This window comes from Manacus vitellinus, unplaced genomic scaffold (assembly GCF_001715985.3).
Source record: "Manacus vitellinus isolate BGI_N305 unplaced genomic scaffold, ASM171598v3 scaffold_0_pilon, whole genome shotgun sequence".
NCBI classification, from domain to species: Eukaryota; Metazoa; Chordata; class Aves; order Passeriformes; family Pipridae; genus Manacus; species Manacus vitellinus.
The window spans coordinates 8,456,561-8,484,522 of NW_021938789.1; the positions used below are offsets into that span (position 1 = coordinate 8,456,561).

General features: G+C 35.4%; 1 protein-coding gene across 5 annotated transcripts in view; it reads right to left on the reverse strand.

Annotated features, from left to right (window-relative positions):
• Nucleotides 1-2,849: 2,849 nt before the first annotated feature.
• RAB28 (RAB28, member RAS oncogene family) overlaps nucleotides 2,850-27,962 on the reverse strand; it is a 62,942-nt gene continuing 37,829 nt past the window's right edge. The window contains exons 5-8 of one of the 5 annotated variants that reach the window (XM_018067366.2): nucleotides 13,210-13,313; nucleotides 10,297-10,374; nucleotides 4,414-4,514; nucleotides 2,850-3,528 (exon numbers count right to left, since the gene is read on the reverse strand). In XM_018067366.2, the coding sequence (XP_017922855.1) occupies nucleotides 4,419-4,514; nucleotides 10,297-10,374; nucleotides 13,210-13,313 (278 nt within the window). In that variant the 3' untranslated portion in view covers nucleotides 2,850-3,528; nucleotides 4,414-4,418. Of the gene's footprint in view, nucleotides 3,529-4,413; nucleotides 4,515-5,646; nucleotides 6,637-10,296; nucleotides 10,375-13,209; nucleotides 13,314-27,962 lie in introns of those variants that run through there. The other 4 variants (XR_001920025.2, XM_018067396.2, XM_018067375.2 and 1 more) reach the window with 4 other exon arrangements.

The window sequence follows — 27,962 nt, forward strand, 5'->3', positions numbered from 1 at the left end:
CACATGTGTCTAAATCTTAAAAAAAAAAAAAAGTTATTCTGGTTAAAAAGCAGCCTCGTGGGTTTATAATCTGTGTCAACTGTTAAAAGAACACTGTATTCAGAGAGATCATGAGCTCATCACAGGTTCTGGCATTAACAGCAGCTGGTGGTAAGGGAAAATACCTTCACACTGTTGTCTGTGAAAGATATTCAATCAGACTCCACCAAACTTTTGAACCACAAAAGGCAGTAAGTTGCATAAGCCTAATAACACTTCATATCTGTGTTTGAAAAGCACTGGTATTCTAACATACAGCCAGACACAACGTACCTACTGGTATCCACTGCGTCACACCAGACTGACCCAAGCAGCTGAACTTAGCAACAATCTTGAACCGTGGAGCTGTTACTGAGATGATTAGTTACAACAGCTCTGAGCAGGCAGATCATTTCACCAGTGTGGATCTGTGCAAGATCAGAGCCTGAACACGTTTCTTCCCTTCATCTGGCCTCAGCTTCAGGAAAAAACATGCTTCCCTCACCCCATCCCACTCCCCATGTCACTGGATGTTAAGCATATGTCACCTCACTTTTTGGAATGCATTATTTAACTTCATTACTGTTTGCTGAATTGCTTTCAACCAGTTCTCACCTGGGAAAAACTTTTAAGCGCATTAATATGGTACATCATTCAACTCCAACACATGTGAATCCTGTGAATCAGTAGCAGGACGTTACTTATGGAAGGCGACCGGACGCAGAGCAGTGGCTCGCTTGTCTTCCCCTACACACTTCTCTAACTAAATTTGCTTCTATCCCTCCAGTCACCAGAGAGCCCTTGCCTTCCCTGCAGAACAGTGTCTACTACCTCTCTCCATATTGCTTAATCCCCCAGAATTATCTCTGACCTTTCTGCTCAGCCTGGAGGAACTTGGGCCATAGTGCCGGCAAAGGCACTGCTGAATCTTCAACCACAGCTGCTGCAGCACTTCAAAGGCAGCTACCACAGCTAAGGATTTAGGCTGCAGCTGGAATCCGGAGGCTTGACGTGGGGTCCCCAGGGCTGAAGGAAAAGAGCAAAGCTCATTTGTAAGGATTAAAATGTGGACAGGTAATGGATCTCAATGGGGCAGGAAGGGTAGGGAAAAGCAGAGAGAGTGGAAGTCAGTATACAATACAAAAAATCTGAGGAGGTTAAGAGGGGCAGCAAAAGGAGGGACTGGGGGCATGGAAGACCCAAGATTCCTGGTTAGCGTAAATAATATACATGTACGTTAGGGAGGAAGAATGAATGCAGTGTGGAAATGTAAACAAAAATATCTTCAGAGAAGGTAGGCCTTTTACATAGCAGTTGGTGAAAAGATCAATGGGAATAAAACACAAAAGGATGTACAAGTCAAAGGCAGCCAGAAAAACAGGCACTGAGAATAAAAAATCACGATGAGATCGAGACATAAAATCCATCTATAAATGAGCTTGAAGTGGGACATGTGTAACGTCTTTCATACTGCAGGATTACCCCAAATGCAAAGTTTTTTATTATTCAGGGTAATAATGGGCTCAGCATATTAACTCATGAAAAAGCACTGTCTTTTGAAAAGTAAAATTACAGAAGTTCTTAAGGGAAAAGCACTGTTGGGTCTTTAAGACCATGCTACATATTACTTGAGAAGCAGGACTATGAAGCTGACAGACATGGACTAGAGAAAGACAGCTCCAGCCGTCTGCCTGCGCCACGTTGTGCTCAGCTCCTCAGAGAGGGGGCTGTTCTTTTCAAGAGGTGAAGATATGGGTAGCTTTCAGGGCACAAACACAACAGAAAATCTGAAGGTTAAAAAAAACTTTCCACCTGCTTTGGACGCCATAAATTTGTGAAATTTACCAACTACTTTAGAAAAAACTCTTTGAAGAGAAGTTCTCATCTGGTGGTAGTGGAAGAGAATTCACCTTACAGTTGCAGTTAACTATACGGTAAAGCCAGGCAGTGGGACATGAACTCCATGGGACAGGAGCAACAACAGACTGTAAGCCCAGAATAAATAATTTACTGCAAATTCATACCTACCTTAGTGTAGGATAATTTCTCAATATCTTAGCTGCTTTCTCAGAATTCCCACATACGAGTGATAAAATATTACACACTAAGTCATACCATGGAGTTATAAAAACATGTGGCAAGCTAACAGATCACACTTTTTTGCCATCTGCATCTTTTTTTAACATGGTTAAAATAGTTCAACTATTTTATTAAGCCACTAATTGTTTAATTGTTCCAGTTATTAAGCTTGAACAGTTTAATAGGAACATGCACTTGAAGAACCTCGTAATTTTCACTTGTGATATATAAGCTTCCTTCACAGCCTCATTAATTTTCTGAATCTCCAAATGTTTTCTTGTAGTAATAAGAAAGCACGCTCTAGAGTTTAAATAGGAAAAGAATTCTAGTTTGGAATTGAGATAGCTTAATTTTTTTTCAGTCCTTAGCTTTCTGTTCAGATGTGCCAGCAGAGAACTGCATGCCTAAGAGACTGCTAGAAAAGGAACGGAGGAGAAGTGTACAGAGCAGACAGCTTTTTATTTGTCATTTACTCTGAATTAGAAAGAAAAGACTACCAGGAGAAAAGTCATTCTGTTAATTATTTAAAGTGACCAATCCTAATTGATCTATCAACAGTTTCTAATGCATGTTGAATACATCACTCAACATTTACAGACCAAACTGTTGACTGAGATTCATCCATATTCATAAAGACATATGAGCTCATCTATTACTGTAAGAAGTGATGCTGCTGTAGTAATAAAAACACACAAAAACACTAGCATTTTTTAGAGCATCCATAGAGACAACTTCAGACTTCAAAGAACTACTTTTATAATAACAACTTTATTTCAAGCACTGTTTCTCACTGGATACAATTTATACATTTTATGCTAGGTATATATATTAATGGAACACTTTAGAAATTATCCCTAGATAAAATATATTACATGATTAAAATTATTCCAGCAATAGTTTTTCCAAGTTACATTTTGCTGAGTCTTAGTTCAGATCACAGGAGAAAAAAATATTAAAAATGCTTTGGCAAAATACCCTTCCATAGTAATGTCTGTAAAAGCATTTTGAATGCAGGGCTGCTTCATCCATTTTTATTCTGGTATCAGTCAAATAGACAGGAGGAAACATATAAACAGTTATACCGTTATACAGTTTTATTTAAATATAATTTAAAAGAATATAGATCTTAATTTTTCAAAATATGTGTTCTCACATTTTAATTTCAGTCAGTCAAAAAACTGGCTGATGCTTCCTAATGGACAATGGCGCAACCCCTTTCTGAAACCTCTAATTGCGTTGTTGCGCTGGTCACTGTTAAAACAAAATTCTGGGTAATCCCAGAGCCTGTGTCAAGGCAGGAGGACTGCAAAGGTATCAAACCAGAGAAGAACAGCATGGTCATTGAACTGCACACATGGAGCTTCTAGGAGGATTAATGGATCTCGTCACAGGCTCCTGACTGTAGTTGACAATATCTGCCTTCACCACCCTCTGTCACAAAAGAAAACACAGTAACAATCAGAAAATACTATCTTCATGCTGGCAAAGCATTCAACAGATATTTTAATATGAAACATGAAGGGAAAATAACAGATAAAACAGGAGGTTTGTCCTTACCTACAGAAAGTCTTATCATTCTATCAGTTTATCCATACTAAGCAAAAGCAATTGCCTTGGTAGGTTTTCACAACACTACAAATGGAACATGACTTTTTTGCCAAACAGTAAAGACAGTTCTACTTTCATGAAAATTCTTTTGTATGAAAATAATAAAACTATTTGTTTGCAAAGATGGTGCCATTTGTTCTTTAAGAATAACTGCTCAAATTGTAATTGGAAATTGTACCTAAGTTTTTGTTTTCGTCTTTACTCAAAGCACTTCACCAGAAAATATGGATAGAATTCAAAGAATATTTCAAATACAGACCTGTTTCACTAAAACCTTTGACAAGCATACTGGCTAAAGACTAAATTAACATAAAAAGAAGCTCTCCATACCATAAATATGTATTTTCCAATAAAGATACAACAGATACTACCCATACTATTTACAAAGCAATTGATAAGACTAATGGTCTCTCCTACACGAGGAGAAGGAAATGAGAATATTTTCTGTCCATCTCCATCTGAGACAGCTATGCAATACTTTGAATGCACAGCACTGAATACAGTAACACAAAGTATTTCAAGGTTTCTATGAACTATCTGGTTATTAGAAACACTGTGTAATTAATTGTACACAGAGTTCCAAATTAATATACAAGTGCTTACATATATAAAACATAATTTTCCAATAGAACTTACTGTAACACTTGTTCCTTCACATAACAGCAATGCACTTTATAAAAAGAAACCACCCAAGTTTTCCATCAATACCTGAACTACTGCATTGAGCAGATTTTGCTCTGGCAGTTGGAAGTGTTCTGAGGTTGGTTATCTTCTTCAGGATATTTCACTAGTTCTGCCCTGACAACATGCTGTTAACCATGTATCAACATGATGGATAGAGGGCAAGGAGAAGAATGTAAAAAGAAAAGAGAAGGAAAACAATGGAGAGATTAATCAGAAGTTGAAAAGTATGAATTAATAACACAAGAAGACTACGCAAAAGCAAAATGAATGCATTTTCTGGCCTTAGGCTGATATAAGAGCAACATGTCTGGCTGAAAGCGGCTCCAGGGCTGCTCCTCAAGCTTCTCCAAGGAGATGCCCTTTCAAAGCACCGAAGCGAAAGGTCCATGCAATCAACAAAAGCGTATTAAATAGCAAGAGAAGGGACAGAATTAAAAGGCAGGCGATTCAGTGGGAGAAAGATGACAATGGCCTATTCCTCCTTTAAGTCTAAGATAAATACTACATTGTCAGCTTGTAACAAGTGCAGTAGCCTTACACAAGCAACTTTTTAAGTAACGTAACAATAACATTATACCTAAATTTATAATCCAAACCAGGGACATAAATTAAGAACCTCACATCAAAATGCTCCACACTTTGATTTTGTCTTTACTTCATATAAAAGGTTCTCATTTTTCCCCTTAAAGACAAACAAAACTGTTAAAAGCTTTTCATTATTAATGCAGTGTTCATGCAAAGGGAAGTAAAATTCATGTAACAATTTCAGCAAAGGAGAAGCAGAGGAGGTAGGACTGCTGTGAAAGATACAGTAAACCAGTTTAATATTTTTTCCTAAATTCTTCAACTTTCATGCAACATATCTTCAAGGTTAAAATGAACAAATGAATAAATACTATTATTTTAAAGGAAACAATGTATAAACTGGGTTATATGAATATATAAACAGTATATATTAAAGATTACCTCTGTAAATAAAACCTTTATGTCAAGCAAACAACAATAACTGAATTGCCTGGTAAGGGACCTGGATTTATTAGCTGCTGAAGTACTCTTCTTGAGTTTAATTGATCACATTCATATTATCTTATCTAGTGGACAACACTCATGATTTACTGGACTCCTGGCCCGATGTTATCAAGGGAAAGGTTTCCAAATCCCATGTAAGGCAGTAAGTAGTAGTTTTAGCATTAAACAGTGTTATCTGACCTCACAGGACCTAGTTTCTTCATACCAACCTTTTGACTAGAGCTGAGGGGAAAAAAAAAAAAAGAAAAAATAGTCTTGCAATCAGTAGGCAATTAATTGTTCCTCAAAACACTGGTCTAAATCCCATCCTGTAAACACAGGCAGGTTAGTGACCCATGCTTAGGCACACTGTAGCAAGAAACTGACTATCATAAATGACTCGGATTTTCTAAAGGAATTTCATCCAAATAAGACTAAAAAAATACCACTGCAACATTTCTTTTATTAACTCCATGGTAATTAAAAAAGTGGGCCTCTTTGCATCAGTTTCTATGTGAGGCGTATCATTGCCATGGTTCAAATCACTGTCAATAATGAGAAATAACCTTTCTTGGTGCAGGTGCTCTGTATTCCAGGTCTGACTTATCTGCCAAACATTTTATTGTACAAAGCTGGCGCACATACACTAATTTGCTGAATTGGCATTTAGTTAGAGAGAAAACTACACATCACTTACAAAAATGCTAGCTCTTGCCAATGCCAAGGAACAAAGCTGTACCCCATGCAGTTTTTACACTACGGTTGAAAGTAAAAAATATAGAAAGAAAAACATTTGATTAGTAAAGGAGCTATTTCCTCAAATTTCATCAGACCCTTGCAATTTAAAAGGGAGAGTATTTTGAGGACTGAAAATAAGTCAGAAACTGCAATTTTCTTACTTTGGAACCGTTCCATTTCAAAAAACATGCTCTGCTTTCCAGTCACGCATAAAGAGTAATCTAGTTCTTTGTTTCACCACAGTTTTGTCCAAATAAAGGTTTGATTAACAGTCATCTCAGCATGTTAACAGACAAGGGTTAGTAGCTCTAGCTGAGATAGTTTCAAAACTTACCACCCTCAAATGTCTGTCCTATTCCTCTGCTGGAGATCATTGCTGCCAAAGGAGAGTTGGTGGAATATAACGTGTACTTGCACCTCATCCACTTCAGCACAAAATCTGGCAGCTTCACTTTGAAACAACTTTCAGCAGCAGTTTAAGCTAAACTGCTCAACTTCACCCTGATGTGGCCAAAGCACATGATCACCTTCCATTTTCTGATTCTGCTGTGGGAGCGATACATTCCAGCAAAAGGGCAGTAGCAAATAGCTTGGGTTGCATTAATATCTTAAACTGCTGCAGCTGCTTTCTAAAACAATGCAGGGTAAATATAACTCAATTTCTAAGGCTTCTTCTTGCAGTTAATTAACAAGTTGTGCTGCTAATTTGAAAGGGACCAAGAACCCCACCCATTTTTCACAAGAGCTTCTGCAGTTCTGCCAGTCGTCAAAGCTCAGAAGTCGTGAGCCAAACTCCACTAATTCATTCAAGTTAAAATAATGGGATTCCTATTACTTATTTCTAGCCACCTATGAGTCACATCTAAGATCTTCCTAGTGACTGTGACATTTATAATTGATTCTAAACATGACAAATATGATCTTCAGGCATAAAATCAAGAGTGCTAGAAATAATTTATAAAGCATATTCTCAATACGAGACAATAAAACATGATTCACACAAAGTATTCGACTGTTGGCATTTTACATAAACTCAGTACTTCATCTTATTCTTTGTTACCACCTAGACTGAATGAACATATCCCCACATACTCTGACAAACACATTCAGGCAGCAACCTTCTCAGTTTTCAAAATGAGGAAATCTCACATTACAAAAAATACAGAAAATTCAAATATATAATCCAGCATGTAAATTGTGCACATTTATAAAAACTACAATGTTTTTTACTCTTTATTTAAAGATTAAATCCAAATCAACACTTGCATACTTTAAGGATGAGTCACACTGGGTATTGTGTTGTTTCTATTTGATTCTTTATAGCACTTATCTAGCATCCATCCATTTACCTATCGACTTTTACAGTCCAGTAGTCAGAGTATTCAATGCCTAAAAATTTTAAGGAACACATTTAAGGAAGTCCTGTGCCCATTTTATCAATGGAATAGGGGAAAAAAAACCCATCACCACACTAAGGTACCTGTACCTGTCATAGAGTATATGGCAAACCAGAAATCTATAATGGCAACATCATCTAACACCACATCCTTCCAGCCATGAGACCAGCTCCATGCCTTTGAGAAACAGCATCTGCATATTACTTTAATTAGGCTTTTGTACTGCAGACTAATGAATTTCTCTCAAGACATGCCCTTCTAGTCATCTCCTCAAGGATATGAACGTTAAAGTTTTCTTTCTCCAGTTTTATCTAGAGATTTTTACCTTTTTTTAATCACTAGAGCCTGGATTCACATTAACAGTAATGTGTGCCACGGTGAGTATTTAATTTATGCATATTAACTATTTATAGGTTATTGCTAATGCTACTTGCGTAATGTTTACTTTGATCCACATATTGCAAATTCCATTGATCTGCTCAACAAAGTTAAAAATTAATTACAATACTAAGGTAGAAGGAAGCCTACTTAAAGCTGATATAATTTGACATAGAAAGTTATGTACTCTTGAGTCGAAGCTATGTAGAGGTTCTTTAAAAAAAAACTAAACACAGGCACATTCTTTAGAAAGCTACAACTTTCTGTATAACCCTTTTTATCATAGTTTCCTTTAAATTTAAGGTATTTGCATACCTTTCTACAACCTTATACCTGCGTTAGAGAACACAACACCACACAGCACAGAGAGGTCTAAGGCCGATCTTCCAGTGCTAGCTAAATGACCAAGGAATAATTAGAGAACTCTGTATGCTCAACCATTTATATGCAAATAATCAGAGAGTTCAGAACAACAGATGGATGGTACCTTAGTAGTCCTAGATCATTGAGAAGACACACTCAATATTTCTCTACCTATAAATTACAGCTTTTTGAAGATACTTTGCTTGATGGGTATGCTTTGTAAGTATATTTTACAATTTTACTGTTTGCAATACAGCTTTCTAGTTAACCACTTCAACACAGATTGTAAACACTGCTGTGGCAAAACACTTTGAGAAATTACATATTTATTGTATATTTCAAAAAGCAGGAGACACCAAGTTGCATAAAAGAAATGTTTGGCCTTTTTATTTTAAATAAACTTGTTGACTTAATTTTGTGGTACTTGTTTAATACTGGTAGTAACTAGCAGTTTCAGGATATTACACCATTAAAACAGCAACCTTTTGGTTCAACAAGTAAATTTAAATAATTGCAATCTCAAACGTCATTATGCAGGATTGCCTCAGTAGCATAATCTTTGCTTTTGAGGTTTCTGAAACTGGGTTTGTAGAAAAACTTTTTGGTTTAAACCTATGCACACAGTCTTACTGGCAGAAAAGTTATTTTTAGAAGCAGAAACTAGAAAGAAGAAAGTGGCAAAGGAAAAGGGGTTATATTAGAAAACCTCTTGCTTGCTTGCTTATTTGAACAATTAACACTTTTTTGATCTCCTAAATTTCACTGACAAAAACCAGTTGACTTCCAACTCTGGTACATACAGTTAAGCAAGTGTTCATATTTTAAATCATATAGTTACAGTTCCAATTTTTAAAAATAGTGAAAACACCTTTTTCCAATTAATTTATATGGTGCTAAACCAATGCTCTCATTAGAGCCATTTTGCATACAGCAATTACTGAACAGCATGAAGTGCAACAAAGCTCTGCTACGGTTTGGAGCAGGACGTGCAGCAGGTTTGCCACATGTTTACAGTAGAATCCCTATATTTACATCCTTGCCTAACACAAACCAATGTAAAAGATGGGGGACAACCTTCCTGACAACTTTCCTACCCATCGCTGGGAAACATTCTCCCATCTCTCAGAGCCCTTTCATACAGAGGAAATGGCAGAACCCCCCTAAAATAACACTCATAATACAAAGAACAAAACACAAAACGCAAGGGCAGAAATTATACAGCTCCTTTAGGGGGAGATTATTTGGGACTGGTACAGTGAGAAATATCATTGCAGATGCCAGGGAGCCATAACAGCTACTCAAAAAGCATGATTCCACAAGTCTATCTGCTCTTGAGAATGGGTATACTGAACCAGAATAGGATTCTGTTTTCGGAATTTGTACTTCCAAATAAAAAGGGAAATAGTGACCTTACAAAGCCAACTGTCCTTCCCCAAGGCAGATGGTCACTGTATTACACAGGCACACAGTGAAGACTAAGACCTAAGATTAACCAAACAAAGGATTTGACGTAGTTAACACCTGACTGACAAATAATAAATTTTGCTCTATGACTGCAATGAATATTGATTTACAACGTTTCCACTCCCAGAAACTCATGCCTTCTGTGACTTAAATTTGTAGTGTTCTAAAATGAGATTTGTTTTTAAATGCATATAGAATTAAAAAGGAATGATTGTCATTAAAACTGCATGAATGTACAGTATTTAATGTATATATAAGAATACCTTCCTTGCTACCTGTATATGCGTATACATACAGAAACTCGAGTGCTCTTTCTAAAAAAAATCCCTAAAATTCAAGTTTTTCCTTAATTTTTTGAACACGTTTGTTGTTGTTTCAGCAAGTTTATCCTGATGGATAAATAAAGAATTATTTTATTTTTAAAAAGTTGGGAAATTAAATAATTATCTTCAGAACAACATATGAAGATTGATTTAAAGGACAGCAATTAATACGCAATTAGATTATTTTTAATAGTAAATAAAATACTAAGAAAAATTAAGTATTTGTGGAAAATCACCTGTGATTGTTCCAACTCTGCTTTGTTTAATTTGATGCCGAGTATGTCAGCAGCAATTCTCTGAAAACACAGGAAGACCTATGGAAAAAAAATAAATTGCATTTAAATGATTAAAACCAGACATCCTTGAGGTTCTTTCAAATATATCAAACCATACTTGAACTGTAAACAATGAGATATACAAAATTATGACCTGTGCAAGCAGATCTGAAAATAACCTCATCTGGTACTTTCAATTTTGTTTAAAAATTTGAGAAAATAACTCAACAATGGTACAAGGAATGAACAGTATGCTGGATTGTTAAGCAACACTTCTACTCTGCCTCCAGAGACCTAAGTTTAAACAAGCTTTTACACAACCCACCTCTCAAATACTACTCTCAGTGCTATAAAATATGAATAAGGGTATTCACTAATGTTTAGCACAAAAATATATTACTAGTGTGTTGTGCAATAGAGAAGTTGATTTCTGAAATTTAGAACAACAGAACTGTGCATCAACATCACCAAAATCTCTACTACACACATTTTAAAAAACAGAATTATGAAAGACTTCTGAAGAGTCTTACAAAACATTATTTACCCTGAACAGAGGTATTTAGAACAAACAAGATGTAGTACGGCCTGCAGCAGCAATGTCACAGAGTTAGACTCTGGACATTTAATACATAATACTGGGTGGCAATGCTATCTTAAATAACTCCTTTAATTCATCTCAAGGCACTCCACCTATCTACCTGTTTAGGCAACTGCATTTTAAATGAGATTAAAGAAAACAACAGATGTTCAAGAGGAGCAGCTTAAGCTTGCACTGCTGCTGAACACTTATTGCCAAGCTACACGTTATATTTTATCTATTGGGCTGTTCGTCTGAGCTCACGATCTAAACTACTAACAAACATTGGTTTTCATCATGCAGCTGCCACCCCCAAAAGGTAAAGCCTGTGTATGTGTTCTCAGTCATTTTCCAATTTTGAGAGAAAATTCTGTAAATAACATTTTCACAATCTCTTATACCCGAGATGGAAACCAGTAACAAATTAGTGGCACAATTAACAAACTCTGGTAGCTTCCAAAACAATTGCTCTTCCTCTGAACTACATGGTCTAGTACTGGTCTGTTCTACTAACATCCACACAACATAAGAGGAAATACTGAGCAGAAATTCTGTGGTCCAGAGACCTCCTTTACCCCACACCAAGATCTCAGGTGTTCTGAGATACATCACCTGCCCTGAAGACACTTAGTGCACAAAACATCAGGCTCAAGTTCAGTGCTTTGGTTACACGATTTGATGGACAGTAAGACAGTTAGCTATATACTAAACCTTTCAGGAAAATTTTTCTCCCCCGAGGAGACTTTTGGGCTTTTATATATATATAAAATCATTTTTTGCAAACAAATCTGTTGGAAAGATCTGAGGTAAACAAAACAAACCATTTATCTTAACTGAGTAAAACTCCTCCAGTCTATATTCACCTTAGCAATGGTTGGCCTCTTCTTAAATCAGCGTCTAGGATAAAACCCCCATCCTTTCTACACAACTACCAAAACATATGAAGATTTTGAAAAGTCAGTGTGCAGTAACAGTGAAAGGGCTAATTCAAATTTACACTGAAACTAAGTTTACATTGAAACTAAAAATGAGCTACTGTAAACTACTTCTTTTCTTAGTAGATATTTAGGCAGAGATTTCTGGTTAATGCTTTCTAGGTATGTTCAGATTTACTTTTGTTTTTAAACAGTAAGTTATGAAAAGTACAATAAGTATATATAGTGTAATGCTGCTGTAATTCATGAATCAATTAAAAAGATGTAATGAAGATTCCTTTATAATTTGTAATGATAAATATGCCAATGTTATAAAATGAACTGATTTTTCTCCTTATCACCAAATCCCACAGAAAGGTTGTCTCCTTGAGAAAAGAATACATTTTATCAGATGCACATTTCATTGAGTGAAGTATTATAAAATTTTTCTGTGTTTCTAGTATAAAAAGCCTGTATTTTCCCACTTTAAACAAAAAATTATGCCAAAGATTTAACACAAACTATACAGAGAATCACAACTCACTGCATTTATAACAGCAGTAGTTCTACTTTACAGAAAAACTATTATCTTATAAAATTAGGCAGTCCACTGCAGAAGTTTCATCAAAGACCTTAAAACAACAAGTGATTCCATTTGTGTTACAGAACTATACTTCCATGTAATTGAACATGGTCTAACTCTTCAATAACATAAAAATAAAGTAAATTTTGTTGTCAACAGTAATATTAAGGAGACAGATACAAGACTCTTTTATGGAAATGACAAACATATTAGGCAAGTGACAGAAATCAAGTAAAACAATACAATATGATTTTATTTGACTGATGGTGTCAACCGAAAAGGAATGTTTTCTTTCGTATGCGTCCAACTAAAACAAATAACCCAGTTAGCTCAGAGTCAAAAGACTGTTCAAAAATGCACTCTGCAAAGCATCTGCTACGAATGTCAGAATGTTCAAATTTCAATGGGCCTGCAGAGGGAGTGTTTCTCATGGCTCAGGACTCATATTAAAAACTTTGACTGCAATAGGGTCTTGTCACATTATTTAGCAATTGTTGGAAGTTTCTATAGATAGGATTCCACCTGGAATGAATATATTTAATTACAGGCTGACAGCAAACAGAGATTTAGCTGGACCACTTCCATTAAAATCTGTATCTCAAACTGAAAATCAGACGAGAAGCCACTGTAATTTAATAACGATAATATACACTCATAGAAAGATCTATTTTTCGTGCAACTAGGGAAGTAACAAAGGACCTGTAGCAGCCCAAATTCTCAAAGGTTTGTTATGTGAAGTACAATAAAACTGCTGTATCTTGAAAAAAAAAGACATCTAGAAGTTTCTTTTTTTTACTTACAGAATCTCCTGTCTTGGCTGACACAAAATGGCTACTGAAATTGTTTTCCTGACAAAATCGCTGGTGCTTGTCAGATTTCACTGTGCGCATATGCTCCAAGTCAACTAAAAATAAGTTGAAGAAAGGAAAAATTATTACACTGGAGCCCATTAAGTTACCTGTCTTAGAAATTATTCATTAGAAACAACATCAGATGTAGTATTTTCCTTTACAGGTGTATGCAAATGCAAGAGTCTTTTTATAATCATTTGCCAAAATAAAGGTAATGAATTACATCAGATTAATTTTATTTGCAAAACTAAAATAAAAACACAATTAAAACTGTATGGACAAAAGCAAAAAATTTGTATCTCAAAAAAAGGACAAATTTGTTTCTGGATACACTAAAACAATTTGCAATAACTTTACTGCTAATGACATATGAAAATGAGACAGAACTAAATATTGCATATTCTGTTTGCAAGCATGATACATATTGGGGATTCCAGTGTAACCTAAAGACTTTTACAAAATAAAGTTCACTGAGCACATCTGAATCGACACATTTTTCCTAAGTAAAAAATGTAAATGAGTTACAAAGAATTTTATTGAAGAACATGGCAAAGCAAAAGTATTCACTATAATAAAAAAATTAACTGAGTAAAAACAGTGATGCTTAGTTACCTATATATCTAACTTTAAATTCTATAAAGGTATAGTTCAGAAAATTTAAAAAAGTAAAATGCACATTTTGAGATGCACACATATTTCCATCTTTATCATTTTACAACCACTGAAAGCAGAGAAAAGCCTTCAAATGGTATTTTATGTTGAAAAGCACTGGTTGCTTCCAAAACCTCATGGAACTCAAGTCTTGCACAGTTTTATTGTGTACATTCCAGTTTCTCCAAATCTGATCCTAAGGTAATTGGAAACTATATTGAACAGTTTCTCTTTTTTTATTGCATTACGGTTTCTATAAGGCTGTTGACTCAATGCAGTCAAATTATAAGGCAAATATATTCAGAAGGATTTAAGGACAACCAGGCTCTTTGAGTCAATACAGGAAAAAAAAACTTAAACTGATTTCCTGAGGAAGGGACCCAACTGACTTGTAAAAACTTGTAAATTTGCAAATCTAGTAAGCCTGTATAATAGTGTCATTTTATTATCAGCTGAAAAAATGCTCTCCTACTACATAAAAGGTTTTATTTTTAAATGATATTGGAGGTCTTTAATTTGTAGGCTCTGGAGATTTTCTCTTGGAGATTTTTAGTCTAACAGCGGATTCCTACACTCTATTTATACTGCTTACCTTGGTTAATGTGGAGTTTTTGCCACATAGTACTGTTCCTTGCACATCAGTAAGGCCTTGTTCATAAGAACAGGCCTAAAATCATCCAGTTACCACAGACATTAATTTGTAAAGGACTAAAATACTAAGCTATTAACACTAATATTTGTAGTATGGTTTTTCCATAATACTAAATGTTGGGCATATAATATAGTTTCATTTAAAAAAAAAGGAAGAAAAATACATTTACTAAAATAAAACCCAAAGTCAGCAACAATTTTGTTAAAAACTCGTGCAATCACTTAACTTTTTCCTCTGAAAAATAACTACCATGAGAGAGACTCTTTTGAAATGCTTTTAAGAATAAAATACAGCATCCTGCCCAAAACATTTCATTGTTAACTATTATTTTTATGCTTCACATATTAGATTCAAGTGCAGCTTGGAAAACACAACAGTGAGATTACTCTTTTGGGAAAAATAAATATATATTTTCTTTGGTTTTATTTCATGAGCTTTTAAAGGAACTTTGACCCCACCTCCAGATTTCACTCATTGTATTTCTTTGACTATACTTGAATTCCAAACACCTACACACAGTTATGATAAAAATAGATAGATAGATAGATAGATAGATAGATAGATAGATAGATAGATAGATAGATAGGTAGATAGGTAGATAGACAGTATTTACACTATATTCCTCTAACATACCATGACATGCTTACATAACTCCACAAAGACAAGTTCACAATTTACAATCTCTCAAACTCTCCTTCCCAGGAAGGGAAGAATAGAGAGTGGACGAACAAAACAGCAGGTTAAAAGGCTGATGAATTTTAAGGAAGAAAACGCCACTGACATATCGGAAATCATATCCTCAAATGCCTCATCTTCTATGAAGAAACATCAAGAATACTATATGGTCAGGGGAGCACACACTTTACTACAGCAGAGAAATTAAAGCACACAAGACTGTAGAAAATAACAGACTGAAAGTGAAAAATCAAGGTGAAATTATGTTTCTAAATTTTGTGTAGTTCTCAGCCCTTCTCCCACCTACAAATATTGCACCTTATGCCTCCTGAATTTCAGGCAGTCTGCTGTGAACTGTACAGTCACTGTTATGCCAGGAGACTGCCAGGTGAGTGTCCATTGCACATTCTCAGCCCACAGTAATTCCAGGTAATTCATGTTACATCAGCTCTTGGTGAAAAAGGGCAGTTTTAGTACAAGAAAGAGTTTCAACTGTTAATAAAAATTTAACTATACAAAATTGCAGTGTGCAGTCAATGAAGGGCAATGATCCTAATTCCAATTCCTTTGCATTGCCCATAGGCCAAAGGCACAATCTGTTACTGAAGATCAGCTAAAAGACATGAATAGTTACCCTCCAGTCCTTTTTTCTGAGTATCTGACACTGGTCAGCTCGACAGGCAGAATTCTTAGCACACCAGGAGATAAGTCTTGTCCAGCTTTTATTTAGACATCACAGCAAAAAGACTTTAAAGAGAGCTTTGGAGGAGAAAAATTATTTTCTAAAAAAGATGTTTATAAGGAATGTAGGGATTTTATAGAAAGAAAACTAACAGCTGGCCAAGAAGGACTCATATGATGAGCCAATTAACAGCAAGAATAGATATTTTGGGATGAAGGATGATATGAGGATACACTTAAACCATGAAAAGTTTAAAGGCAAGGACAATTAAATTTTGGACAGAAAGAAAGCGAGTAAGATACATAAATACAGTTTGATTTTACAAACCAGGAAAATGATCTTGCAGAATATTCTAAATTACTAGAAAACATGTCATTGGCCAAGAAAAAAGGAATTACTGAAATTAAGATACAAAATGAGAACATTTTAACTGTGGTAATAGGCCATATCTAACAAAGGTCTCAAAGAAAGCATCTGCAAGATTTGGCCACACATCAAACACAAACATTTAGAGAAAGGCCCAAAGTGAAGTTTACGTGCCAGATGGTACAGTCATCCTCTTCATCTGAAGGGAATGAGAAAGAAGACAACAGCATGGCAAAATTAATAGCTTCATTTTTACCAAGTAGAATATAAACTGAATAGCTAGAGATTCACAGTGGGACGTATAAAGGACACAAGGTCACAAGTTTGAAAAGTGAAAAGAGATTTAACTATTTGCAAACAGTGAATCTCTACAGCACACAAATGTTGCAAATCAGTAGTTTGGGTCAAGTACTTGAATACAAGCTCTGCTAACTACATTAATAAATTATGTTTCCTGATCATGAAAAGCTAAAGCAAGCCCAGGGTGTGTAAACTTTGGAGAATGCAGTGAGGGTATTTCTTTGACCTATCACTTCAAAAATTCTAAACTTCTTAAAAATAGGACCAACAGGCAGAAAGGGTAGTTAAAAGTATAAATTAGCAAAGCAATAGTTAAAATGTCAAAGGATTACATTCCTAATTCTTTGGCTAGAAGGAACATTACATTATTATACTTATTATATACTTATATTTGCATTAAATGGAATACTTCAACTCAAATCAGGAGAAGCAGAAGGACATCATAAGCAATGGAGGAAAGAGGGGGTCACAGTACTGTTTCCCTGACTGGCCTGATGAGGACAGGAAAAAGGGGCTCATCAGCCCCCAAAGTACCTTTGAAATCCCTTTCTAAGCAAAGGCATCCACAATATGGGCCATTGTAGTTTTGCTCATCTTTATGCCTGAAATGCACACTAAAAATCTCGAGCAACAACTACAAAAAAACCCCCAGGGTTGCCAGATATTCTCCAAACATTATCTCCATTGCCTTACTTAACCTCTCCTGCAATCCGTCAAGAGCCCATCCTGTTGATTCTCTAAAATAAGACTAAACATTCACCTTTAAGCTTGTCTAGTACAAAGAGTCATTTCAATTAAAGCTAGCAAGATAAATTGCTGTTCCATACCTAACAGATCTATACACATCTGTGTGTACAGGTCTTCCATAAAGACACCGGCACAACAAAAATAGGTTAGAAAATTCAGGAATCCAGACAGAACTTTGACCAAGCCAAACAGATCCAAGTCAAACTCTCCCCTCCAAGAATAAACCAGCAGAGATCAGCAAAAGTAGGTAAGGCTTACTAAAATACTTGCTCCTCACGAATTCCGGAGAGTTCAATTTTGATTTATAGGTGAGATTAAACAGAGATCTAGTGAGGTAAAAAAAGAAAACAGAATGAGAAGTATGGAACTCCCACAGAAATCCCAAGGATACTCCCTTTAAGGCATTCCTGAAGATGTCCTGAAAATTCCTGCAAAGAAAACCAACTCCATCCCAGCCAAAACCAGCGCAGCAGAAAAAAAAAAACAGATAAGAACAACACTGCAGAATTTAGGTAAGCAAAGAGATGCAAACACCATCACGGCCACCTTTGTGGAAAGCAAGTGGCATTTCAAAGAAGACAAGGACAAAATAGTAATTTTAAGTTAGAACCAGACAGACTTGATTATGTTACATCTTCAGATGACTGTTTACGCATTTTCACTACCCTTGAAATTGCTACTATACATCACTTATTTGCAGTGAAAAGCTGATAAGACAATGTTAAATCAAAATGGGAAAGGAAACTATTTTAAATGACTGCAAGGCTATCTATCTATCCAATGATTAATAAATTCTGAGCAAACATCTGAGACAGCAAAAACTGTTCTTCAAAGTCAAAACTCCATATGAATTTACTTGAGAAATTAAGAGTAAGTCCCTGAAATTTCAGTTTATTGGGCAGTAGCAAGGGAACAAAAAAATCTTAGAAAGTGCTAGATAAAACACAAATGGGTGCTTTACAATCTACCCACACTCAGCCATTCAACAGCAATTCAGTCTTGATTGAATAGTTCTGCTGCTTTTGACTTCAGACTCTGAAACCACTAATGGTAAATAAATTGATGTCAAATTTGTTTCTCTTACACTATTTAGATATATGTGTAATCCCATAAGATAAAAAATGGCCTGCAATGAGCCACATAGCACCACTGTGCAGGAACAACCATTTCCATTCCAATACACCCTATCTATGTGGAAAACCAATGGTCAGGCAGTTTAAATATTACTTTAACTCACCTGCTTTGCTAAATTACCTAGAACAAATATAATTAGCTCACCAGAGTTTGATTTGAGGAATAAAGTGTGATATCAAACCCCAGAACTGCACTGTCTTAAAATTAAGGCAATAATAAAAGACATGTAACAATTTACCAGAGTAATACAACTGGTACAAACACAAAGCCAGTAAGAATTTTAAAATATGTATCTTCAGTTAGAAGAATGATCAGTGTTCTGGTTTTATAATCTTTCAAAATTATACAAGTAAATAACTGCACATACTCTAAAAAGACAACAGAACATCATTTATGCAGAATGTAAAGGCTGCCACTCATTCTATTTATCTCCCTTTCCCACAGGACTGCCAGTCTCTTCTTTCATAACATCACTGGAGAAGAACTCCATGTAAAACTACAGGGGTTTTTTAAGTAAGAAAACATCCATTTTGCATGAATCTTCCTTTCATGTAATTCTGGAAGAAACACAAATAGATAACTTGTACAGGTACTTCCAAACACCTGAGAAAATAGTGACATTACTTGCTGAGAATGGCATTAACAGCTGAGTGCCACACATAACGCATGGGAAGTAAGTCTGACTGTTTAAATTTGTTGGCATTCCTCCTGGATAGTGAGATTACACTTGCAAACTGTAAGCCCTTTCAAATGATTATACCAGTGATAACTAACCTAACCACTTTCTAAACCTTATGTATGAAAAGAAACATGACAGTTCAGAGTGTTTCAGTAAAGAGACGTCTCTCCACCCAAATCTGACCATCTTTCACTTCCAGACCTTGAACTATAATAACTGCAAGGGATTCTGTTGCAAAGGGGCAGTTCTGTTTAAGATGAACTTTTTTTTATTGATAACAGTATTTTCCATTAAAACTGGTATTAGTACATAAACGAAGTTACAGCTCTCTAGTTTGTTAGTTATCTTACATATTATAACTGTTTCATATTTCAATATAATTAAGGGTAGTTTTAAAGTTATGAGTAAATATCTTTATTAATCTATGGTACCACACAAAAATATATTCTTTTATAGTATGCTGTGAAAAATGAAATATAAATCTTTCTGCAAAGCACTTGCAGCTGTGCACACAAGGTATACAATTACATAATGTTTAAATAATGAGCTATCACGATTAGCCCACACAGACATGACAAGTAAAATGCTCTAATAATTTATTAATTTGATTTACATGTGCTTAAAATTATGTACACATTTTCTCTTCTGAAAATACTCCAGGGTCATAAAAAAGGTGGCTGTATATGTATATGACAATGCCTTTTTCATCCTATTTTTTTGTATAATTTCAGACTGATTTCCGTAAGAACACACATAGCTTGAGCAACTGAAGACCTAACAGACTGAAGACAACAATAGCGTTATACAGCATTAATACATGCTGCTCAACAAGTGCAGTCAGTTTAACTTCAGAGTGTGAAGGTTCTGCTTCTCCCATGCATAATCAAATGTGCATGAAAAAGGGAATAAAAAGGGATTTCTCCAAGAGGTGACAAATATCCACTATTCTAAAGAATAAACCAGAAATCAAGCTGAACACTGAGAGCAGCATTCTAGGCAACAGGATTTACTTTCCAGATCATCAGACCTCTATGCTGTAGCATGTCAGCAGAGAATAGCTTAGCAGGTCCCACTGCTCTGGCCAGAAGGAACCCTCTCAGGCCTCTTCTGCCATAAGCAGTATTATCCAGTCTTAACCAAATTCTACCATCAATCCAAAGAAAAAAGTAAAAAAAAAAGAGCAAGAAAAAAAAACACCTCTCTAGCTTTTTATTGCATAGCTTACCAGTAACCTACTGCTTTCCAACTAAAAGATGGAGCTATTTCATTAAGTTTTAGTATTTAAAGAATATTTCAATGGGTTACTTAGAACTTAAAGCCAGTGCACTTTCATTTCCTATTTAGACACAGAGGTTCTTTCTGTGTAAATAAAAAAAAAAAGTCTAATTTCTGGTGGTATTAATAATTATTATTATCCAATATAATAACATAAGAATAACCAGATTAATACAGAAATAACAATTAATAAATCTGCCAATAAATTGTACCGAGTCTACAGCACTATCAGACTTCATGTATTAACTAGCTTTTTGAAAATCTATTTTGATCTGGTACTTTAAATTACTACAGCACACGTTCTCAAATATTCAATCCCAAAAGTCAGAGGGCAAACTGCAGCTTTTCGTAGTTAATTTTTTGTTAACACTTTCAATCTTTTTCTCACACTAAAACTGTATAACTGCCAAGAAAAGAAAACTCTTCCATGGAAGTCCTGAAAATTATGCCACTACTCTGATTTAAGGAAGCTCAAAACGAAATATAAATATAGTTTCCGTACAGATTTTCTCAGTAATTTTTTTAGGTTATCAAGAAAACATCTAGAGTGTTGATCTGGTTATACTCATGTCAGACAAACTACATGTCACATTAACTACCTCCAGGAAGTTATTCCAAACACAAAATAAACTGTTTATGCCGCTTCTCAGATAGATAGCATGACAGAGTGTTATTAATTGAAGACAGATGAAATACATTAATTTGATTGCAAGCATGTGTTTACTTTATTACTGTCATGTACCCTCTACTGCTGATGCTTCCCTATGAGGACACAGTAACAAATCAAACGTTGTATTAGAAGACTTGCTAAGGCAGAATAATAGCTGGTGCTGCACTTTAATACTTAAAAAACTATACTTAACATTTCCAGCTACAACAGGAAATTACTGGTTTCAGAAAGCAAAAAAAAAAAAAAAGGTAGCTTAAAAACTCATGTAATTTACGCAGAACACTGTAACACTTCCTTCTCTAAAAAAAAAAAAAATTGGAATTATCAGCCAATATGCTTCTCAATAACTAAAGAAAAATACAGCTTTCTAAATGTCAAATCTATGATCTGAGCTCCTTCCAAAAGGCAAATTCCTACAGACACAAGACATGAAAATGCATGCCTAATATGGGAAAGGAAAGGTGAACAATTCCTAGGTCCAGTTAAAAACAAAAAGACATCTTGCCTGTGAATGAGGTTTGCCTGGTTTTATGCACATCTCTCTTATAGGTCTCCACTAGTTTGTACAAAGATATGTGGGATTCTCTGTCTTCTCAAGAAATGACATACAAAGACACAAAATCTGCCATAAGCTTCTTGGAATAAGGATATTTCACATAAAATCACATTGCTATCGCCGACAGTTTGTTCCAGCACAGGAAACAAAGAATGACAATTTCTACAATTCGCATGATCTCTGATTTATGAAAGTAGCTGTTATATTAAGTTTTTTACTTTATACTTTTATTTATAAAAATACCCCATATTAAATGAGACTTTCAAGTACTATTAAACAATAAACAATTACAGTACTTTTGCTGAAGCTATAAAACACAGTGGTTCTTGTGTATCTTAGGTTAATGAAGTTAACACTTCCAAGATCCAAAATAGGTTTCAACAGAAACCAAGAAAAGCAGCCAGAAGCAAATGCCTCCATCTCAGCACACCAAGTGCAGCTAAGTAAAGAGGACACAATGTGACAGGATTCTTGCCTAATAACAAGCATGTTTAATGTCTGGTAGATGGCAGGTCATTTTTAAGATGATGTTAACCTTTATGAATGCAAACAGCAGGTATCTTTTCACACGAGAGTAAATTTTCTTATGAAGAATAAAACAATACACCCAAGTTTCTTTTCAAAACTAGTATGACAGATGACTTGCTTACACAGCTTGAAAAGACAGTTAAAGAGAAAATAAGAATAATTTTTTCTAAGCTAGACATTTCTCATTTTTATTTCTTAATAAATTCTTGACAGAAATTCTTGACAGTCAAATTCTTTGACTGAACATACTATGACTACATTGACAATTGGAATCTGATCCTTTCTGCTAGGTACCTATACCCCTTATCCCTAACTCTAATGCTGACATTTTTGGAAACAAGTATTCAGAAAAGATTATATTATTAAACTAATACAAAATTGAGCCACCTTGAATATTATAATTGGAGAACTCTACTTTTTTTTTTCTTTTTAAAAGGATATCATAAGGCCACAGTAAGCAACAGAGGTGGATTAAAGGCATGTGTTGACTGTCTCCTCCCCACATTGCAACTCAAGTAACTAAGCAGGCTGAAGAGCTATCCACGTAGAGACAGTGGCATAGCAAACACATGACCAAGTTAACTCAGAGTGCATTAATCTGGGCACAAGGAGTTCAGACGTAGCACACACACCTCTGTGCAGATGATTTTACCACATATCTCTGTTTACCGTCTGCAGTGTACAGACCTAAACAAATACGCCCTCAGGGTAAGTTTAACAAATTAAGTGGGGTTGTGAATGAAAGAACATGAAACACTTTTGTGCATTCTGGTACAGAGAATGAATAGCCTGGCTTCAAAAAATTAATGTCACTCTCAAAAGCATCATCTCACAGGACTTTAATGTTCTCTAATTTCACACCTTTGGTTAACTAGTTTTTACTTTCCACAGAGAAACACATCCTAAGATTACAAGCTCCTCCTGGAAAAGAAGACAGTTTGTTCACCGCAGCTTTTTATCCAGTCAGTCAGATTCTTACATGGCCCCAGTGCCAGTTTATAAGCCCTTTGCAATTAGTAATAGATCATCTGCTGACTAATTTACTTCCCAATAAATTAGGCAAATATCATTCTTATTTTTACAAACAGAAAATGAAACGTATGAAAAGATAAATTTAATGCCTTGCTAAGATCACAAGAACTTTCACTGAACCATCAACTTACTGTTTTGTAATTTACTGTGATGACTGCAATACATTTTGTAAAATGTTCAAATGAACTACTATGGAAAAGTTAATTTCTATGAACCTAACTTCAAAAAACACATTTCTCTTTAGATTAGACATTGCTGGTTTTGACAGTAGCTCCCAAATTTCCCTATAATGAACTTCAATGACTGCCCTAGCACTCTGAAAAAAGACAAAAAACCGAGAGACTCTTCTTTGATTCAACATTAAATGAATTTTATCAGGATCACTGAAACTTAAAAAAAAAATGTTTAAATTGATTTAGCTGAGCTACTAGTTACAAATTGCTGGATACAACAGCTTTTTTCACAAAATAAATTCCCTCCTTATAATAATGTATATAGTAATAATGTATAATAATTAACATTTTATGTTTTAGGACAGAGGTTAAAAAACAAGAATCTTAATTTCCCACTAATCTAACTATAGATATCCTTTGTTTTGGTTGAATTTAACAATTTCCTAAGATCAATAGAGTGTAAAAAAAATTATAACAGCAATGCAATTACTGAAATTCAAAGTTAAGTGAATGTTTTTTAAGAGGTTCTTTAGTACATTAGTGAAGACATAAAGCTGCAATGTACTAAATATTCAGAAGATGGTGCTAGTCCAATATATCCACAAGCCATGGGTGGATCAGCTTTTCTTCATCTCTTTCAAATGTTTTCTCCAATTTTGATGTACCTACTATATCATCACTGAATTTATCAATACCAGGAAAAGGTACAGTCATCTTCATTTAATATTAAAGAACATTACTAAATGATATATAATTCTAAAATGCACAAAGATTTAGTGGATTGACAGGCATAAAATATAAAGTTCACTGTAATTTCATAAACTCAAGGTCTTGGGATCTCAATAAAACTCATACAACATATCTTACATTCTGCTTTCAATCACTCACATCTGTCTCCTTTTGCAGTCAAAAGCCAAAGCTTCTGGTCACCCTTTCAAGACCTACCAATGCCAGCACCAAAGCTTGGAAAATCTCACCTGTCCCACTCCTGGCTCTTCATTCCTGCCTTCATGTCACAGAGCACTGTTCTCCCATCACCTCCTTAGGAGGCCATGCAACTCCTACAAGCTTATGAGGCTCAATGAGCTGATCCATGTTAAAAATAACCATTTCTTTTTGCATCGTCCTGTTTAACCCAGATGAAGTCACAGATCCGATTTCCCATGGAGCAGTGGTGCCAACTTCAAGCTGCAAACTGGCTTCAGCACAAAACCTACCAATTGTAGAACTGCAGCCTCCATGAGCTTGGAAGGGCTGAATTCCTTGTCAGCATTGAAAAGGGCTGGCAAGTTAACAAAGTCAGTCTCATTACTGCATATGACAAACTATTTTTTTCATATTATTAAAGGCAGATATCTACTTATTAAGATACTAGATGCAGTCTGTAGCTATAGACAGAAATCAAAACAAACTCCACCTACCTTCCCCCCACCAATTCCCTACAAAATCTTGAACACATTTGCAGTTCTGCCTATAATTCAACCATTCTACAGTGCTTTCCAGACTAGGTACAAGTTGTACAAGTAATTTCTTCCAAAAATAGTAAATCCAGACATACTTAAACATCAAGCAAAAAGCCTTATCCTTACCTAGCAGTTCCTAAAACAGTGTTTTCCAAATAATGCATAGGAACATATCTCAGAGTAATATATTTCATGAAGCCATGGAAAGAAACTATTAATACCAAACTTGCTCCTATAAAAAGCATTTACCTAATAAATAACAATTCCTCAGAGGACCCATGCCAGCATTCTTGATGGCCACTGCTGCATCCATCTCTACAGACTGTTTCCACAGGTATGCTTCTGTTGACTTCATGCCAAGCAGCCACGTTAAAAACTGGCTGTCCTCTCAAGTGTGATGCTTTTATCCAATACTCTGAATTACTTGCTTCTAACAAAGCCAACCCAGGTCAGCTCCAGGGCCCTTCCATGCCTGATTCCATTGTGCTTCCAGCAAATGTAATAAGGAGTTGGAGACACTTAGTGCTTCTCCTACATATCCCTCTGGGAACTCTACCACAACAAAAATTATAAATAAACATTAAATCATTCACTGGGATATAAAGCAAGCCTTAAACGTTCAAAGAGCAGGCCAAGTCCGCATTACTATTATTACAATAAACCTCCAGCATTAAGCAATTTCAAACATCAGTTCTTCATCCAAACCTTTTTCAATGTAGAGGCAAGATTGGCACATATCTGAGTGAAATTACTCAGTTACTAGGCAATTTATTATTGCTTAACTGTTCCATGTGTATCAAATCCTGTTTAACAGAAGCCCAGTTTTCTTCCATTTGGAAGCTCTTGTAACTAATTATTACCAAGCCAAACTGATTTCAACTGGCAGTTAAAAAATTAATTGTACAACTCAACTTTATATTAAATTATTTTTTATATGAAAACAACTGCTTAGCAAAGAAACATAACATACTCCAATTAACTATAAAAGGAGAAATCAAACCCAATAATATTCAGATCAAGGATAGTACATTTATCAGCTAATTCTTAAATTGAGCCACAAGTGCTGTCAGCTAAGCACTTCTAAACCTTCTCATGTGACAGTACCACTACAGAACAAAAGGAACCCACAGGTCCATTTTAACAAGAACTCCTCCTCGTTCTGTTCACCTGAGGCTGGAATCAACTCTCTGTGCAGGGCTACCATGACTGCAGATGCTAAAAGCAAAATTGGGTTAAGTCAATCATGAAATCACCTCCTCAGTTTGGGCTGTGTTGTGGGGAATACATCACTGAGAACAGCTAAATTTGGACACATATATGCATCCTAATACATTTTTGGTCAGGATTCACTCTAATTTGAAAATATTAAGCACATAAGTTATAGTTCAGCTGGGACTTCTTTTTGTAAACTTTTTAACACTTTTTTTCTAAAACTTTCTAAAACCAAAGGTGATTTTAAGAGTTTCTGCTTCATCCCATTTTTGCTGAAGTTAGAGAAATCATCTGTATCTGACTTAAAGTAGAACTTAGTTGTTGAAAGTGTATTTTCCCAGATCATTTGGTCAGTCATGACTTCAAGAAGTTAAACAAACCCATTCTACGTTTTATAGTTCAGAGTCCTCAGGGATCAGCAGCACTTTCTCTGCTAGGTTTGAAAAAGAAAGGTAGAATATGTGTCAAGAAGTTAACAAGTCCCTTATAAACAGCCTCAAGATATTATCTACTAAAAATTGAGCATGGCTACCATGATGACCTACTTTCTTTGTGACTTAGTACACTCTTCCTCTTCCAATATACATTAAGAGGGCATGGAGGCACAGGCACAATTTCCATGGGTAAAATTTTATGAATTAGGATAGTAAAGAGACTTTAGTTTATGGTCAAACATTTGTTTAGGCCATCATTGAGCACTCTTTTTACGTCATAACTCCATTTAAAACATATTTCTAAAATTATATTAACATGTTCGATTTTTAGAACTTTTCATCAACACAAGTTTATTTAAAACAGACTAGGCAAGAAGTGGGATTTTCAGGAGTCTGTGAGATTCACACAGCTGAATTTGTTAAGAGTAGATACTGTAAAGAAAGACCTTGAGGGCCTAAAATTAATCACCGGGATTACTCAAATACTCAGTACTTCACTATGTCCCACAGACTTCTTAATTATTTTATCCAAAGACTGTTGTATTGAAAAATAAATGAGACTGTGAAGCAACCACCAGAATTCAGCTCACATTCTCTCACCTGCACTGTTCCAACCAATCAGCTACAAAGTAATACACATAAAGACAGCTACACGACCTAAGGCTCTGAGGTCAAAATTGCAAGGGGTGGGTGTGTGCGTGTGAGGGGCGTTTGTTCAGTGTTCTAGAGGGTTTTTTGGAGGCTGGAGTGGGGGAGAAGAAATTGTAACAGCTCGAGATCAGGAATTTGTTTTGGTTTGGGTTTTTTTTAAATCTGGTACTCGAAGGTATAACTTATATACTTGCTGGTATAACCCACGCCAGCAACCTGCCTCAAGGAGCATTCACTCAACAGCAGGTATTGAGGTGGGAAAATAAGAAACAGTGAAACTACAGTGATCATTCCTTGATACACACCCCACTTTCAGGCAGCCTGCGTTCCTCAGCCTGACACTACATCTCCAGGTTCTCAGGAATACATCTGAAATGTTTCATTGCACTGGTGGACCAGCCCTTCACAAGTCTCTGTGGTTCCCTTCCCATGTGTACTTTTGGCTTCTACAATGAATAGAACTTCCACACATTCACAATGTGAAACAGTAATTTCATCTGTTTATTTTAAGCTACTTAATAAAAAAGCATGAGATTTTCTCGGGTTTGTACTGAAAAGATGCTGTATAATGGTTCTCTACTCTCTTCTCATGGTTTTATACACCTGTTTGTCTTTTTCCTACTGCTAAGGAACTCCATCTATTTTGTCCCTCATATAAATGCTTTTTCATTCTTCTGTCATTATTGCTCTCCTATTTACACTGTCTATATACATACATATCACCTAAACTTTTCCCAATTCTTCAGGATAATTCTGTGATTCCTACCCAAAATTCTAATCCCAACCTTATGAGAGCTTTACAGTTTGGCACCAGGTATACAC